General features: G+C 46.4%; 1 protein-coding gene across 1 annotated transcript in view; it reads right to left on the bottom strand.

Annotated features, from left to right (window-relative positions):
• The window catches only part of LOC134402434 (major facilitator superfamily domain-containing protein 8-like), a 32,422-nt gene extending 18,322 nt beyond the window's left edge, over positions 1-14,100 (bottom strand). Inside the window, exons 1-5 of the mRNA XM_063131872.1 lie at positions 13,977-14,100; positions 6,752-6,937; positions 4,795-4,857; positions 4,024-4,143; positions 1,231-1,310 (exon numbers count right to left, since the gene is read on the bottom strand). Coding sequence (XP_062987942.1) covers positions 1,231-1,310; positions 4,024-4,143; positions 4,795-4,857; positions 6,752-6,937; positions 13,977-14,052 — 525 coding nt within the window. The 5' untranslated portion in view covers positions 14,053-14,100. The remainder of the gene's footprint in view (positions 1-1,230; positions 1,311-4,023; positions 4,144-4,794; positions 4,858-6,751; positions 6,938-13,976) is intronic.
• Between the last annotated feature and the right edge of the window lie 687 nt (positions 14,101-14,787).

Below are 14,787 nucleotides of genomic sequence, written 5' to 3'. Positions count from 1 at the left end.
ACACAGCCACCAGGGCTAGTAGCCAGGGAGCTTTATCCCACATGTTAGATTTCTATATGAACACTAATGTTTAGGCTCCCATCCTAAACGAATTTGCTCTCAAATGGATTTTGCTGGAGTTCTCTTTCAAATACGAATTCTTAGGATGGCAGCCTTATTTTCTTTTCTAGCTTGCGATTGAATTATAATTTTGTGTGCAAGAAATACCATACTTTCAAGTAACCCCAGCAATCCAGCAATTGTGTAGGGGGTGGGGGGAAGAGGCAGGTGGGAAGATGAGCTGCTTGTCTTGGGGGCTGGGGGCCCCCCATCTGCCACCACCTATTAATCTAAATCAATAGTGAAACAGGAGTGATGGTAAGATGCCATTTGTAGTTCACCCATGTGAACACAAATGGCTCACTCATCAAAGTGCCATCTGTGTTATTCTTTACATTAATTATGATGATGTTTATAGACACCCCCCCTTTCTTTCTCTAAGGAAATGAACCCAAGGTGGTCTTCCTCCTCCTCTCCATTATATCTTCACAACAACCCTGTAAGGTAGGTTAAGCTGCAAGTCAGTGACAAGACCACAGTCACCCAGTGAGCTTCATGTCCAGATGGGGATTAAATCCCAGATCTTCTGAGTCTCAGTCGAACACTCTAAACAGTACACCGCACTGGCTCTTCTTCTTATAGGCATGTTTTAATAAGTTTTTGCCACATTTAATCTAACGCAACAACCTGACGAGGTAGGCTAAATGAGAATGCAATGGCAGAAGCCAACAACCTTTATGGAAGAGCGGAGATTTGAATCCGGAGCAGGGATTTGAATTTGTAGCTTGCACCCAGGGCGAATTCCCTGAAGGCTGTGCTCTGAATTTCCCGCCTCTGACTCCTGACCTCCCTCGTCAAGTCATTCAGGTTGGATTGACACAATTAGGTGGAAGGAGAGACCGTACCACTTCAGACTGCAGCTGCAGGATACCACATTTAAAGGCTCCCTGCACAGAGAAGGCTAGTGCATCAGGGAGAAGGGTCCTAGCCAAACCCTTTACCTGCTGTACTGGCTTTCTACTTGCAGGGACTTCTGCACAAGTGAGGTGTCCCCCTACCCCACCATCTGACGTGGTCCAGTCTGCCGTTATGTAATCATGGGGAGGAACCGGTCCATTCACGTGGCCAACATACCAGTTTGGAAAACCTCGCTCCTCCCTCACTCCCGCTAACGAAACTGCTGCTACTCACCCCAGGCGATGTGAACTTGTTGACCACGAAGGGCCCCACCTGGAAGTTACAGAGGCGCAGGAAGAGATTACAGGCTGGCCCTGGGAGCAAACGTGACAGGTCAGATGTCAGAAAGTGGCATTTAAGAGAGCTACGTGGGCACAGCCCTACACACACATACACACACCTGAGGAAGCCCCTGCCCACAAAGGGTTCTGCCTCATGTTTCGTTAACCCAGTGCCTTCCAAATGTGCTGGACTACAACTCCCACCAGCCCCTGTCTGTATAGCAATGGATGATAGGCACTGTAGTCAAAAAATCTGGAAAGAACCCATTTGGGGGAGTCCACGCTGAAGACATTTTTGAAATCTGGATGAACGACCTGCAGCCCTCGAGAGATTTTGGACTACAGTTTCCATCAGCCCTCACAATGAACTATGCTGGCCATGGCTGATGGGAGTCGTTTCCAAAAACATCTTTAGAGCCACAAGTTGTCCACCCGTGTTATAAACAGACCTGCTGTGTGCAAGGAACTGCTAGTTCTAATTACCCAGAGGAGCCAAAAGCTTTTGAATTACGCTCTGAGTTTGTGTGTAGTTTGTAATTCTTTGCAACCCACAGGGTCCCTATTTTTCAGCTGAGGTAATGCATTAAGGTAGGACGCTTCACACAAGTTTTACAGAATTTGGAGTCGGCAGATACACACACAGACACACATGGGCTTTTCAGGCAGCAGACGTTGCTAAATCACCATGTAAAAGACTCGGGAATGAAGTAGGCCTAAGGACAAGCTGAGATCAGCACTGTTTGTATTGCACCATCTTGTTCTGCCCCAGATCTTCCAGACACTTTTGTAATTAATGAATCATCTGTTAAGCACTGAAGCATCTCACATTCCTGCTCCTCTCTCGACACAAGAAGTAAGCATCTTATATAAGAATACGACAGCGTAAGGCTTATTACTAGAGTTCTACCGGACCAATTTCTGTTATTTTTTGTTTTAAACTGAAGCTTGAGTAGCGCAGATGTGCAGAAAAAATTGAACTGTTGAAAACATTCAGAGCTTGAGCTTTAATAGCAATTAATTTCCTCTGAGCCAAACAGGCAGGGCAGCCCTTCGGCCAGTGAGATGATGGACAGCCCTGCCCGGACAATCAATACAGTGCGAAGGCGGGCCGGGGCGTAGCAGCACGGTTGGACTGTCACTGCCAACGGGGAAGGGGAAGGGGATGGAGACAGCCAATCAGAGGGCACAAGGGAGGGGGCAGGGCCGCACCGCCTGCAAATTTTGTAGGGGAGGGGATTCACTAACATTTGCATTATTCATGAGCCCCTCTGTGGTGAGGAGACTGCGGGGCAAAAAAGCTGGAAAGGAGCAGGACTTCTCCAAATGACAGCCCACATAGATACAATGGCCAGGAGTGCCTACTATCAGCTTTGGCTATTGCACCAGCTGCGCCCCCTTCTAGAGTTGGAAGACCTAAAGAGAGTAGTGCACACACTGGTGACCTCGAGGCTCGGCTTCTGCAATGCGCTGTACATAGGGCTACCATTGTACCTAGTTTGGAAACTTCAACTACTTCAAAATATGGCAGCCAGGCTGGTCACCGGTACACCTAGGGGTGATCACATTATACCAGTTTTAAAATCTCTCCACTGGCTGCCAATCAGTTTCTGGGCGAAGTACAAAGTGTTGGTCATTACCTTTAAAGCCCTACATGGTTTGGGTCCAGGTTACCTGCGGGATCGCCTTCTCCCGTACAATCCACCCCGCACACTCAGGTCCTCTGGAGAGAATTTACTCCAGCCAGCCAAAACTAGGCTGACAACTATTACCCAGAGGACCTTCTCTTCTGCCGTCCTGAAACTGTGGCATGGCCTGCCGGAGGAGATTCATCAACTTAACTCTCTCTCTGAATTTAAGACAGCTTTAAAGACTTTAAAGACTAAATGGAATCAGCTACCTAGGGAGGTTGTGGGCTCTTCCACACTAGTGGCATTCAAGAGGCAGCTGGACAACCATCTGTCAGGGATGCTTTAGGGTGGATTCCTGCATTGAGCAGGGGGTTGGACTCGATAGCCTTGTAGGCCCCTTCCAACTCTGCTATTCTATGATTCTATGATTCTATGACTAGCCTTTTCCGGCAGGCCTGCCCAGATGAATGTTAAACCAAGAATTTTTAAGATGTGTTGATTGTTATTTTGACGTTGCATTGGTTTTATATGCTCTTTTAATTAATTTTATGTATCTGATTTATACTGTATTGTTGTACTAATGTTGTTCTCCGTCTCGATCCAAAGGGAGAGGCGGGTCAGAAATAAATAAATATATTATTATTATTATTATTATTATTACTGGTGTTTTAATGGTAACAGCCATCAGTTAGCATACATGCTTGTTCAAGGAACAGCAGAGCTTCAAAATGAGACCGTATTTTCCACAGCAATTTTAAATGATATAAATGGCCTTGATTTAAGCATCACACGGGCTTTCCCCAATATGATGCCTTCCAGACGTTTTACACTTCAGCTCCCAGGATTCCTGACCATTGGCCGTGCTGGCTAGGGCTGATGGGAGTTGAAGTCCAAAACATCCACAGGGCACCAGGTTGGGAAAAGCTGCCCAGATGGACCAAGGGGGACCAATCTTACTCTCCCACGCCACCTCCTCGCACCCCACGAGGATCCTACGAGGTACGATAGCTAAGGACGGGCTGCAAACGCTCGAGACAAACTTGTGACACAGAGGGACCAAATTTGCAGGTGTTTAGGAATCCCGGCAACGGGCGGCAGAGGAAATAAGACAGCCTTACCGATGAGCAGCCCAACCTGCCGACACGCCATGACAGCCGCAAACACTGTGGCACGTTCCTGGGAGCTGGTGGAGCGGGTGAGGTAGCTGAAGATGGACGCGCCTGCTCCGGTACCCACACCTGCAGGGGAGACCCAGAGGAGGATAGGAAGGAAGGAAGGAAGGAAGGAAGGAAGGAAGGAAGGAAGGAAGGGCATATCCACCCACCCGTCCATCCCGGGGACCTGCTGGCTGGGGATGATGGAGTCTGTAGTCCAAGCCATCTAAAGCAGTGGTTCCCAAAGTGGGCGGTATTGCCCCCTTGGGGGCGGTGGGATTGCATAGGGGGGGTGCTAAGAGGCAAAGGGGCGGCCAGGGGAGGGGGCTTGAAGTGGTCTTTTCCAAGAAGCGCCTCTCCAGTAGGTCTTAAGACCGAGGGACATTTTTATGGGAGAAGGTAGTTTGGTCCCAAGCCATATAGGGGAAGAATCCACACATGTATGAATACAGTTTAAGAAGAGTCCTTTTAACGGTGAATTGAAATGCTTCAAAAGCATCAAAACGCTAATGAAGAGACATACCCTGCTTGGTGTGCCCCGCCACGCCGGCTGCAAAACAGAGGCGTTTGCTCTCTTTTCCCTCCCTCTCTCGGCAAGTGCTTCCCATTTAAAGGGGCTGCGCGCAGGGGGCAATGGGCATGAGTTTGTGGAACCAAGGGGGTGGTTACCTGAAAAAGTTTGGGAACCATTGATCTAAAGGATGGGGACGGCTGGCCTTCCAATCTGGCTCTTACCTGCTACCAGCCGGCTGCTGAGAAGCATCCATTTGGAACCGCCAACAAAGTACATGAAGTTCCCTGAAAGAGAGGGGCAGAGGATAAGATGGCATTAGCAGGAAAACAACACAAGAAAGGTGACGTTAAAGGAAACGCCAAGAGCAACCTTCTCCCCCGTAGAGATACCAGATGAGATGGAGAGCAGGGTGCCTGTGCCATTAAGACTTGTGCAACAAAAAGTATTTCAACAGATGTGTTTCGTTGCGCCAAAAAAAAAAAAAAAAGTATCGGTTAGGGTGACCCTATGAAAAGGAGGACAAGGCTCCTGTATCTTTAACAGTTGCATAGAAAAGGGGATTTCATGAGGTGTCATTTGTATATATGGAGAACCAGGGGAAATTCCCTCTTCATCACCACAGTTCAAGCTGCAGGAGCTATACTAGAGTGACCAGATTTACAAGAGGGCAGGGCACCTGCAGCTTTAACTGTGGTGATGGAGGAAATTTCACCAGGTTCCCCATATATACAAATGTAACCTGCTGAAATTTCCTTTTCAATACAACCATTAAAGATACAGGAGCCCTGTTCCCCTTTTCATAGGGTCACCCTATATCAGTGGTACAGACACACCTGGAAGACACCAGGCTGAGGACGTCTGCCTTAGAAATAATTTCTTTCTTTCTTTCTGGAAACAAATCTGCTTGCTCTTTAGGTTTTAAATGGCCACATTTAAGTAGGGTGACCATATGAAAAGGAGGACAGGGCACCTGTATCTTTAACAGTTGCATAGAAAAGGGAATTTCAGCAGGTGTCCTTTGTATGCATGTCACACCTGGTGAAATTTCCTCTTCATCACCGTAGTTAAAGCTGCAGGAGCTATAGTGCAGCTGTACTGTGACCAGATTTAAAAGAGGGAACAGCTTTAACTGTTGTGATGAAGAGGGAATTTCACCAGGTTCCCCATATATACAAATGACACATGCTGAAATCCCCTTGTACAGCACCATGTACATTGATGGTGCTATATAAATAATAATAATAATAATAATAATAATAATAATAATAATAATAATAATAATAATATGCAACTTTAGAGTTCTCTTTAGAGTTCTGATTGAAAACTGGAGTGGATTTAACACCTACTGACATCAGAGCCACTAGCCTCCACTGGATGTAGTGTCATTTAAACAGACAGTGGGTTGTTTTACCTACTATGGCTGAATAGCAATACTTAGGGTGACCATATGAAAAGGACAGGGCTCTTGTATCTTTAACAGTTACATAGAAAAAGGAATTTCAGCAGGTGTCATTTGTATATATGGGGAACCTGGTGAAATACCCTCTTCATCACAACAGTTGAAGCTGCAGGTGCCCTGCCCTCTTTTAAATCTGGTCACTCTAGTATAGCTCCTGCAGCTTTAACTGCGGTGATGAAGAGGGAATTTCACCAGGTTCCCCATATATACAAATGACACCTGCTGAAATCCCCTTTTCTATGCAACTGTTAAAGATACAGGAGCCCTGTCCTCCTTTTCATATGGTCACCCTACATTTAAGGCCACTTGTCCTGCCATAGTCACCCGCTCTTGGGCAAATCCCTTGGACTACAATTCCCACCATCCCCTAGCTCAGCCTTGCTCAACCTGGGGCGCTCGAGATGTGTTGGACTGCACCTCCCAGAATGCCCCAGCCAGCTGGCTGGGGCATTCTGGGAGTTGTAGTCCAACACATCTGGAGCTGGCTGGGCATTCTGGGAGTTGTAGTCCAACACATCTGGAGCTGGCTGGGGCATTCTGGGAGTTGTAGTCCAACACATCTGGAGCGCCCCAGGTTGAGGAAGGCTGCATGGCCAAGGTGGTACTTGTAGGGTGTAAGGCTGATGGAGTGGAGGGGAGGCCAGCCTCAAGACTGGAGTCTCAGTGGCCTGGTTTCATCCCACAAACACAAAGCACTGTTTCTGGCACCCCCTGCTTACCTGCGATCTGAAACAGGTTGGCAAAGAGGATGACGCCCTTGGTTCGGTGGGTGCGATCAGACCAATAGCCAAAGAGCGGGCCCGTGATCAAGCCAGCAAAGCTAAATGCAGAGATGCCCAGGCCCAGGAAGTACGGCTCAGCATCGAGCGTTTGCAGGTAGGCCCAGATGGTTGGCAGGATCACCGCTTCGGAGAGAAAGGTAGGGGAGAGATGCACCAATAAGGAAAATTGCCGAAGGGAACATCTGTCAGAAATAGATACCTACCTTAGGGCTCAGTCCTACGCATGGTTAGACAGCAGTAAGCAAAAACAGGAGGAGAAAAGCGTCCAAGAAAGGTGCAAACAGGGGAGAAACAAGTTTTCAAGATGCTAAACTTTTTAATTTTATATATATATATTAGGTTGAGAAGCCCGTCATTATGTTGGGGGCAGGGCTGCTGTAATTAACGACCTTGGCATTTCCCCACTAAGATAACATCTGATAAGAGAAAAAAGTGTACAAGGATATATCCCTTACGCCTGGAACGCTCTTCCAGAACATTTGAGAACTACAAGTTCAATCGCAGCTTTTAAAGCTCAGCTAAAAACTTTTCTTTTTCCTAAAGCTTTTAAAACTTGATTTTGTTCTGACTTGCTCCTGCCTATCTCTCCTCTCTCATCTCACACTATCGCCCCGCTCGGGCTCTCCGCTCCTCTGATGCCATGCTTCTCGCCTGCCCAAGGACCTCCACTTCCCTTACTCGGCTTCGTCCTTTTTCTTCTGCTGCCCCTTACGCCTGGAACGCTCTTCCAGAACACTTGAGAACTACAAACTCAATCACTGCTTTTAAAACTCAGCTAAAAACTTTTCTTTTCCCTATAGCCTTCAAATATTGAGTTTGTTCTGACTCTATACTGTTAGCTTCACCCTACCCGGTGCCTGTTTACACTTCCCTGTGCCTGTTTGCATTCTCCTTCCCTCTTTATTGTTTACTACAACTTATTAGATTGTAAGCCTATGCGGAAGGGTCTTGCTATTTACTGTGTTATCTGTACAGCACCATGTACATTGATGGTGCTATATAAATAAATATTAATAATAATAATAATAATAATGGTGCATTCTCTTCCCCTCCTTATTGTTTTATTATGATTTTATTAGAATGTAAGCCTATGCAGCAGGGTCTTGCTATTTTATTGTTTTACTCTGTACAGCACCATGTACATTGATGGCGCTATATAAATAATAATAATAATAATAATAATAATAATAATAATAATAATAATAATATATGGCTATATATATTATGACCCTATACAGCTCGGGTCCGGGTTATCTGAAAGACCGTCTTCTCCCTTATGAGCCTGCCCGTGCTTTGAGATCTTCTGGAGAAGCCCTTCTTTCAGTCCCGCCATCTTCACAGGCGCGCTTGGTGGGGACATGGGAGAGGGCCTTCTCGGTGGCTGCTCCGGTGCTCTGGAACTCTCTTCCTGGGGAAGCTAGGCTGGCTCCCTCCTTGATGGGCTTTCAGAAGCAGGCTAAAAAAATTTGTTCCAGCAGGCCTTTGGAGAATAATCTGGCCCGCCATCTATGTTAAGGTCTTATAATTTTGTTGTGTATTTTAAATGTTGATGTTTTAGGGGGGTTGGTTTTTTTCCCCCCATGTATGTTTTAAACTTTGTAAGGCCACCTTGAGGCCCAGCATTGGGCAAAAGGCAGGATACAAATTATTATTATTATTATTATTATTATTATTATTATTAATAATAATAATAAGGCTCTGAAGACCAATTTTTTTCAGTCCCCACTAATAAATCAGTGAAATTTTGTGTTAAGAACTCTGCAGACTACTTCCTACAAGTAAGATATGCCATAGATTCTTTTGTTAAAATATGTTGTGTATGTACAGTATGTATTGAAATAATAGTATAGAGAGTACTTTGTTCTCATATATTAAATTAAAAAAATGTTTTAAACATATTTCATATGTACAGAGCCCCCTGTGGCCATATGTTAATTTTACAATAAGAATATATTTCTACTATGTGTCGTTGCTTTCATGTTTTACAATATGTTTTTACAGTATGCATTTTAATTGCTTACAGCTCCCTGACGAAGGATTAGCAAAAATACAGGCCGAAACACGTCGGGCTTCTCAACCTAATATAAAAAAATTAAAAGTTCACTATCTTGAGAACTGGTCTCTCCCCTTTTTGCACCTAGACAGCAGTTAGTCCTGGCTGGGGAACGCTGGGTGTTGCAAGACTTACTGCTGCCTAAACATGCATAGGTACATTTCAGCGCCTTCTCAACCTCGAACCTCCCTCTCCCTGTTCTAACTACTTCCTTGCCTTGCGACAGAAGCCAAGAAAGAAAGCCAATTGAAACGTTTCAGGATTTACTATTCCTCCATTCCTAGATGTATGCTGAAAACAGAAGCATTCATCCGGCATACGTTTCCCAGTGCCATACCCAGCGCCCATTCCAATTTTGAAATCCTTGTCCACATTTGCTGGCTACAGAGCCAGTTAAACTTTGCAGAACCCAAGCTGCAGGCCACGAGGCTGTAGAGCTCAGCTCTCTGGCAGCTCTGGTCTAGCACAGTTTCTTAACCCGCTGGCAAAGAAGCCAAGGTCATACAAAGTGCCTCGTTTCGTTCTAGAAAACGGGTGCCATAAAACGCTTAGATGCTGCCAATAACCTGGTTATAACTAAAGTGAAACAAACTAGCGCCAAAACCAGTGAACATGTTACCTCTCTCCCCTACGGCATGCTGGGAGTTGTGGTCCAACACATCTGGAGGGCACCAGATTGGGGAAGGCTGCTCTAGTGCCACAGTGGGCAGAAGAGAAATGTCTAGATGTTTTGGACTTCAACTCCCAGAATTCCAGACCATGCTGGCAAGGGCTTCTGGGAATTAAAGTCCAAAACATCTGGAGATCTACCTTCTGACTACCCCTGCTCATGAGGATGTCTGGGAGTAGAGATCTGCCTTCCAACATCCTTTCAAACAAGAGGACCATCCTCTATAAAGTAGGCCACCTTAGCTGGAGGTGTCTACCTTGGTTCAGATCTACTTACAAGCAAGCATTTCTAGCCAGACGCATAAATTGAGGTTATGCATGGCGTGGAGTATGTGGATAGGGAGACATTTTTCTCCCTCTCCCAAAATCCTAAAACCTGGGGTCATCCCATGATTGATGGGAGATTCAGGACAGATAAAAGGAAGGACTTCTTCACACAGCGTATAGTTCAACTATGGAATTCGCTACCACAAAATGTAGTGATGGCCACCAATTTGGATGGCTTTTAAAAAGGGGTTAGGCAAACTCCTGGAGGGGCTATATGCTACCTCCAGTACCTGAGGCAGAATACCTATGTACTTAAGCTGCTGGGGAACATGGGTGGGAAGGTGCTGTTAGTTTTATTTTTTTATTTTATTTTTTATTTTATTTTTTTATTACATTTATATACCGCCCCACAGCCGAAGCTCTCTGGGCGGTTTACAACAATTAAAAATGGTAAACATTAAAAGTATACAAAATTTAAAAACTGTTGCCCTCATGTCCTGTGTTGTGAGTTTCCAGTGGGAAGCTGGTTGGCCACTGTGTGAGCAAAATGCTGGCCCAGATGGACCCTTGGTCTGATCCAGCAGGGCTCCTCTTATGAGATTTGCCTCCAGATTCATATGGTAGCCATTTCAAAAATGGCCACTTAACATTTTGCAGCCAGCATCTGTCCTGGCCAGTGTTCAATCCTAAAACACCATCTTCGGTGCGGTAAACAACATGGCTTAAAAGATCCTTCTCAACACGCTTTTCCAGGGGCCCTGTCCTTCCTGGCCCTCCGAAGTGGGATGGGAAAATCCCACTGCTAACACCATGTAGTATTTAATGTTTATCTGTAGACCACTCTCCAGACAGCATACAAAGAGTAACCTTTATTGAGTAAGCCACGATACATACTAACTGCCCTCCAATACCAGGTGAATGCCTTTATACAAATCATTGTAAAACTGAATCAAGTTAATTGATACAATTAACACACACATCATTACACCCCCTCCCATGTTCACAGGGAATAATTAGACATCTGCATTCATCACTAGCCCCTAGCTGGGGGCATAGCAACAATACCTGCTCCCGCCCTGTCCTATCCTTTGCCTTGCCTGCAGGAGGATGGGTTACAGACTTGACCCATGGCATATAAAATATTAAAGTATTAAAGTGAGAACTGCAGAGCCAGAGGGGGAAAGACACCACGCTATCTTAGCAGCAAGTGCTAGTGACCGAGTGTTTCAGGAGTTCAAGGACACCTGATCAGCTCTACGAATTCTAACAAGGAATGAGGACTTCAAACTAGAGGCAATAAGCCAGCGAGGCAGTTTGGATTGATCCTTTAAATGACCTATGCATGTTTAGACAGAAGGGGAGAAAAGCCTACAACTCCCAGCATTCCCCAGCCGTTGTAGGCCTTTTAACACGCTCACTAACTTTGCAACAATAAGGACTAGAAACTTGTTGTGTGTATTTTTTTTAAAAAAAAAGGAAAGGAAATATTTTCAGAATGCTGAATTCCTGACTTGATTGTGTGCTTGTGACTTGATTGTGTGCTTGTGGCTTTGGTTAAAATATAACCTTTTCATTTTGTCATTCTTGGAACCCTATGAAGTTTACAGCCTGATGCTTCTCTGGTTACATTTGTTCTGCACTCTGCACCCAAGCAGCACTGCAACAAGGCAGGCTAAAGACAGTGAGCTTCATCCCAGGTCCCTGCTTCCCTCGGATTATCCCCGTAGCGCTAAGCTTTCACGGTTGTGGTTGTTTTTGCTACCGGGCGACAGCGATCCTTTGCATACCAGGAAGTGAGTTTAAGGGGGGGAGGAATGTAAAAAAATCATTAAAAAAATCAACGGATGACCCAATTCAATTCAAATTTAGTATGCGTAAAGCTCTCCCTAATATCTATTACTGTGCCGATTTTGGTGTCTTTATCTTTAAAGCTTACGCAGATGTAAGCATTTCTTTAAAATCCTGCTCCTGTGCCCCCAGCGGCAGCTCGGAAGATACGCTCAAAATGTAGGGGCTAAATTCGGCGAATCTTTTTGCTTTATTGCACGATTAAAGCAGGATGCATGGGAGTACTTCACAATCAAAGCAGATGATAAGGCGGAAAACTTCTGAGTCCTTTGCATGCAATTCGCAGTGATTGCACAGCATAATGCTGGTGTGATAAAGCTCAGTGACTTGCACAAGGCTATTTCATAAGGAGGCAAGAAAAGATCCACTACGGGATCTCATCCAGTCCAGCCTACAGCCCTCCAGATTTTGTGGAATTCCAACCTCCACCAACCTCAGCCAGCATGGTCAATGATCAGGGAGTTGTAGTCATACAACATCTGGAAGGCTGCAGATTCCTCATCCCTGAGCCAGTGCATCGTCCTGCTTCTGGACACGTTCAAGCCCTGCTTGTGGCTTCCTGGAGACAATCGTCCTGTCCCACTGCTGTTCCCCAGTATACTGCCTCTGAAATTGGTGAGGCCTATTTATTTCATCTCCTTTTAAAGCCATCTAAATCAGTTGCCATCCCCATGACTTGTCGCAGCTAATTCCGTAACTCCATATTGTAGTATGTGAAGAAGTGCTTTCTCCCCGCTTCTCCTGAAACTACTTGCCAATCAATTTTGTCCGAGGACCCCCAGTTCTAGTATTACTTTGAGAGACAAAGAAAAGCCTGATCTCTGATGCACTTTCTCTGAACTATGTGTCATTTTAAAAACCTGCTCACCTTCAGAACATTGGAATGAATCTCATGTTCCCCCCCCCCCCAGCACAGCTTTTTCCAATCCGGTGCCCTCCAGATAGGATGGATTGCAACTACCATCATTCCCAGCCAGTATGCCCAATGGTCAGGGATGATGGGAGTTGCAGTACAACACGTCGGGGAAGGATTGGGTTGGGGAAGGATGCTCTAGAAGCTAAATTATACTGACTTTTGACTGGTGTCAACTACATTACACTGGGGTAAAATTTTGCAGCCCAACCCTACGTGGTTTTTACAACAAAGTATTTTATAAGAAGGCGATTGCAGAATGGGCAGTTATGCTGGCCAAGGCAAGAGGTTAGAAGCGAAGGCTGTGGGCGGTTTGTGAACCGCCCAGAGAGCTTCGGCTATTGGGCGGTATAAAAATCTAATAAATAAATAAATAAATAAGGCTATGTGTGCAGATCAAACAGTGGTCCCTGGGAAGCTATGGAACAAACTGTTCAGACAACTTTCTAAGCCAAGGTGATTAAGCATTTTGAGCTAAACATTATGGCTCAGCTTGTCCTGTGAACCATGACTTGGCATGTCCTGTGAACCATCCCTAACCATGATTTAAATACACTCACTAACCATTTGCTGCAAAAGAGTTGCTTAGCAGGTTGCCTGAACTGGCTCATTGTGTACTACTGAACCCAAACCTCAGAACCCTTAAACACACACACACATACACACACAAATGTTCAAGTCCCAACCCCTGGAACATGCAAAGCAATAATAAAGATGACCTATAAAAAACAAAGGCAGTCACATTGGCCATGAGAAAAAAAATGCCAAAATCCATATAGTGCAATCATTTTATTAGTGATTAGTTCACTTTATGTGAACTGCCCAGAGAGCTTCAGCTATGGGGCGGTATACAAATACAATAAATAAATAAATAAATAAATATTAGGGCAGTTCAAAGATCACACACACACACACACACCCCTGCAAGCTTGCATGGATTTTGTTTGTTGGTTTAGTTTGGTGTTTTTGTTTCGTTTTTTGGTTTTTCATTTAGAGCTAGCCTAAGAAAAGGTTGCACCAGATGGCAATAAAAGGATTTGGCAATAAAGACGAAACCTTCTCCTAGTATTACTCACCCCGGTGGAGGGGCAGGGGCAGGGGACCTGCCTCGGACCAGTGGTCCAAAAGGCAATGGAGGGGCTGGTGGCTCCATTTTTGGTGAGGCCGTGAATCCGCTCTCGGTTTCACTCAGAACTCCAAAGGAGCCATTCAAGGTGCTAGACCTCATTGCTCCTTTCGAGTTCTGCCTGAAACCTGGAGCGGATTCGCAGCCCCGCTGACACCCGAGCCACCAGCCTTTACTCTCCAAACGTGTCAAAGGGTGGGGGGACGCTCTGGGGGACTAGTATCCCGACACCCCACCCTTGTTCGGAACGCCTCTCCCCGTTGGCCCACCGAGGCGGCAGCCCTACCATACTCGATCCCTCCAGACAGGAAGAGGAGGCCGATGGTGAAGTTGGTCCATTTCTTCTTGCGCTGTGCATCCATCCACCTTGCGTCGCTGCCCCCCTCCACGGCCACAGGCGCAGCCGTGGCCAGGAGGACTGCGGGGCGGGGGGAGACCCGAGGGGAGGGACGGAGGCTCCGGCGGAGCTCGCTGCCCAGGAACCTCTCAGGGGCCAGGGGCCATCCTTGCCAGCGAAGCGCCCCTCTCCAAGTCCTTATACATCCATGGACTACGACGACGACGCCCCCCCTCCAGGCAGGAATGGTCTCTTCCACGAGCGCACCTTCCCTCCCACCCCCTCCTTAAGCCCGTGGCTGCAGCTGTTCGCCAAATCGCAACTGGGAGCAGTCCAAGTGAAAGATCGGGGGTGGGACGAGAGCTGGCAGCAGCCAATGCAGAGCGCATCCTTGTCTCTCCCATGAACAACCTTTGCCCTGCTGGTACTAACCTGTCTTACGAAGTGCGGCGGGGAGGGGGGGACATCAGTTAGCCAATCAGAGCGCGCCGCCGGCACATGCTCAACTGCCAGTGGAGGCTGGTGGCTCCGATGTCAGCGGGGCGGTGAATCCGCTCTGGGTTTCAATCCGGATCAGTCAGAACGCTGAAGAAGCTGAGGTTCTGGATCTATTTTGAGGATTGGTTTCAGCACGTTGGACAGCTCCTTTAGAGTTCTGGCTGAAACCCAGAGCAGATGCACTGCCCACTGAAAATTCAACAGGGCTAGACGTGGAAGGCTTTTCCTGCCGAATTTCTACCTGTCCCAACCGGCTGTAAGT

The sequence above is a fragment of the Elgaria multicarinata genome, chromosome 8 (genome assembly GCF_023053635.1).
Source record: "Elgaria multicarinata webbii isolate HBS135686 ecotype San Diego chromosome 8, rElgMul1.1.pri, whole genome shotgun sequence".
Taxonomy (NCBI): Eukaryota; Metazoa; Chordata; class Lepidosauria; order Squamata; family Anguidae; genus Elgaria; species Elgaria multicarinata.
This window is presented reverse-complemented; position numbering and strand designations above follow the sequence as displayed.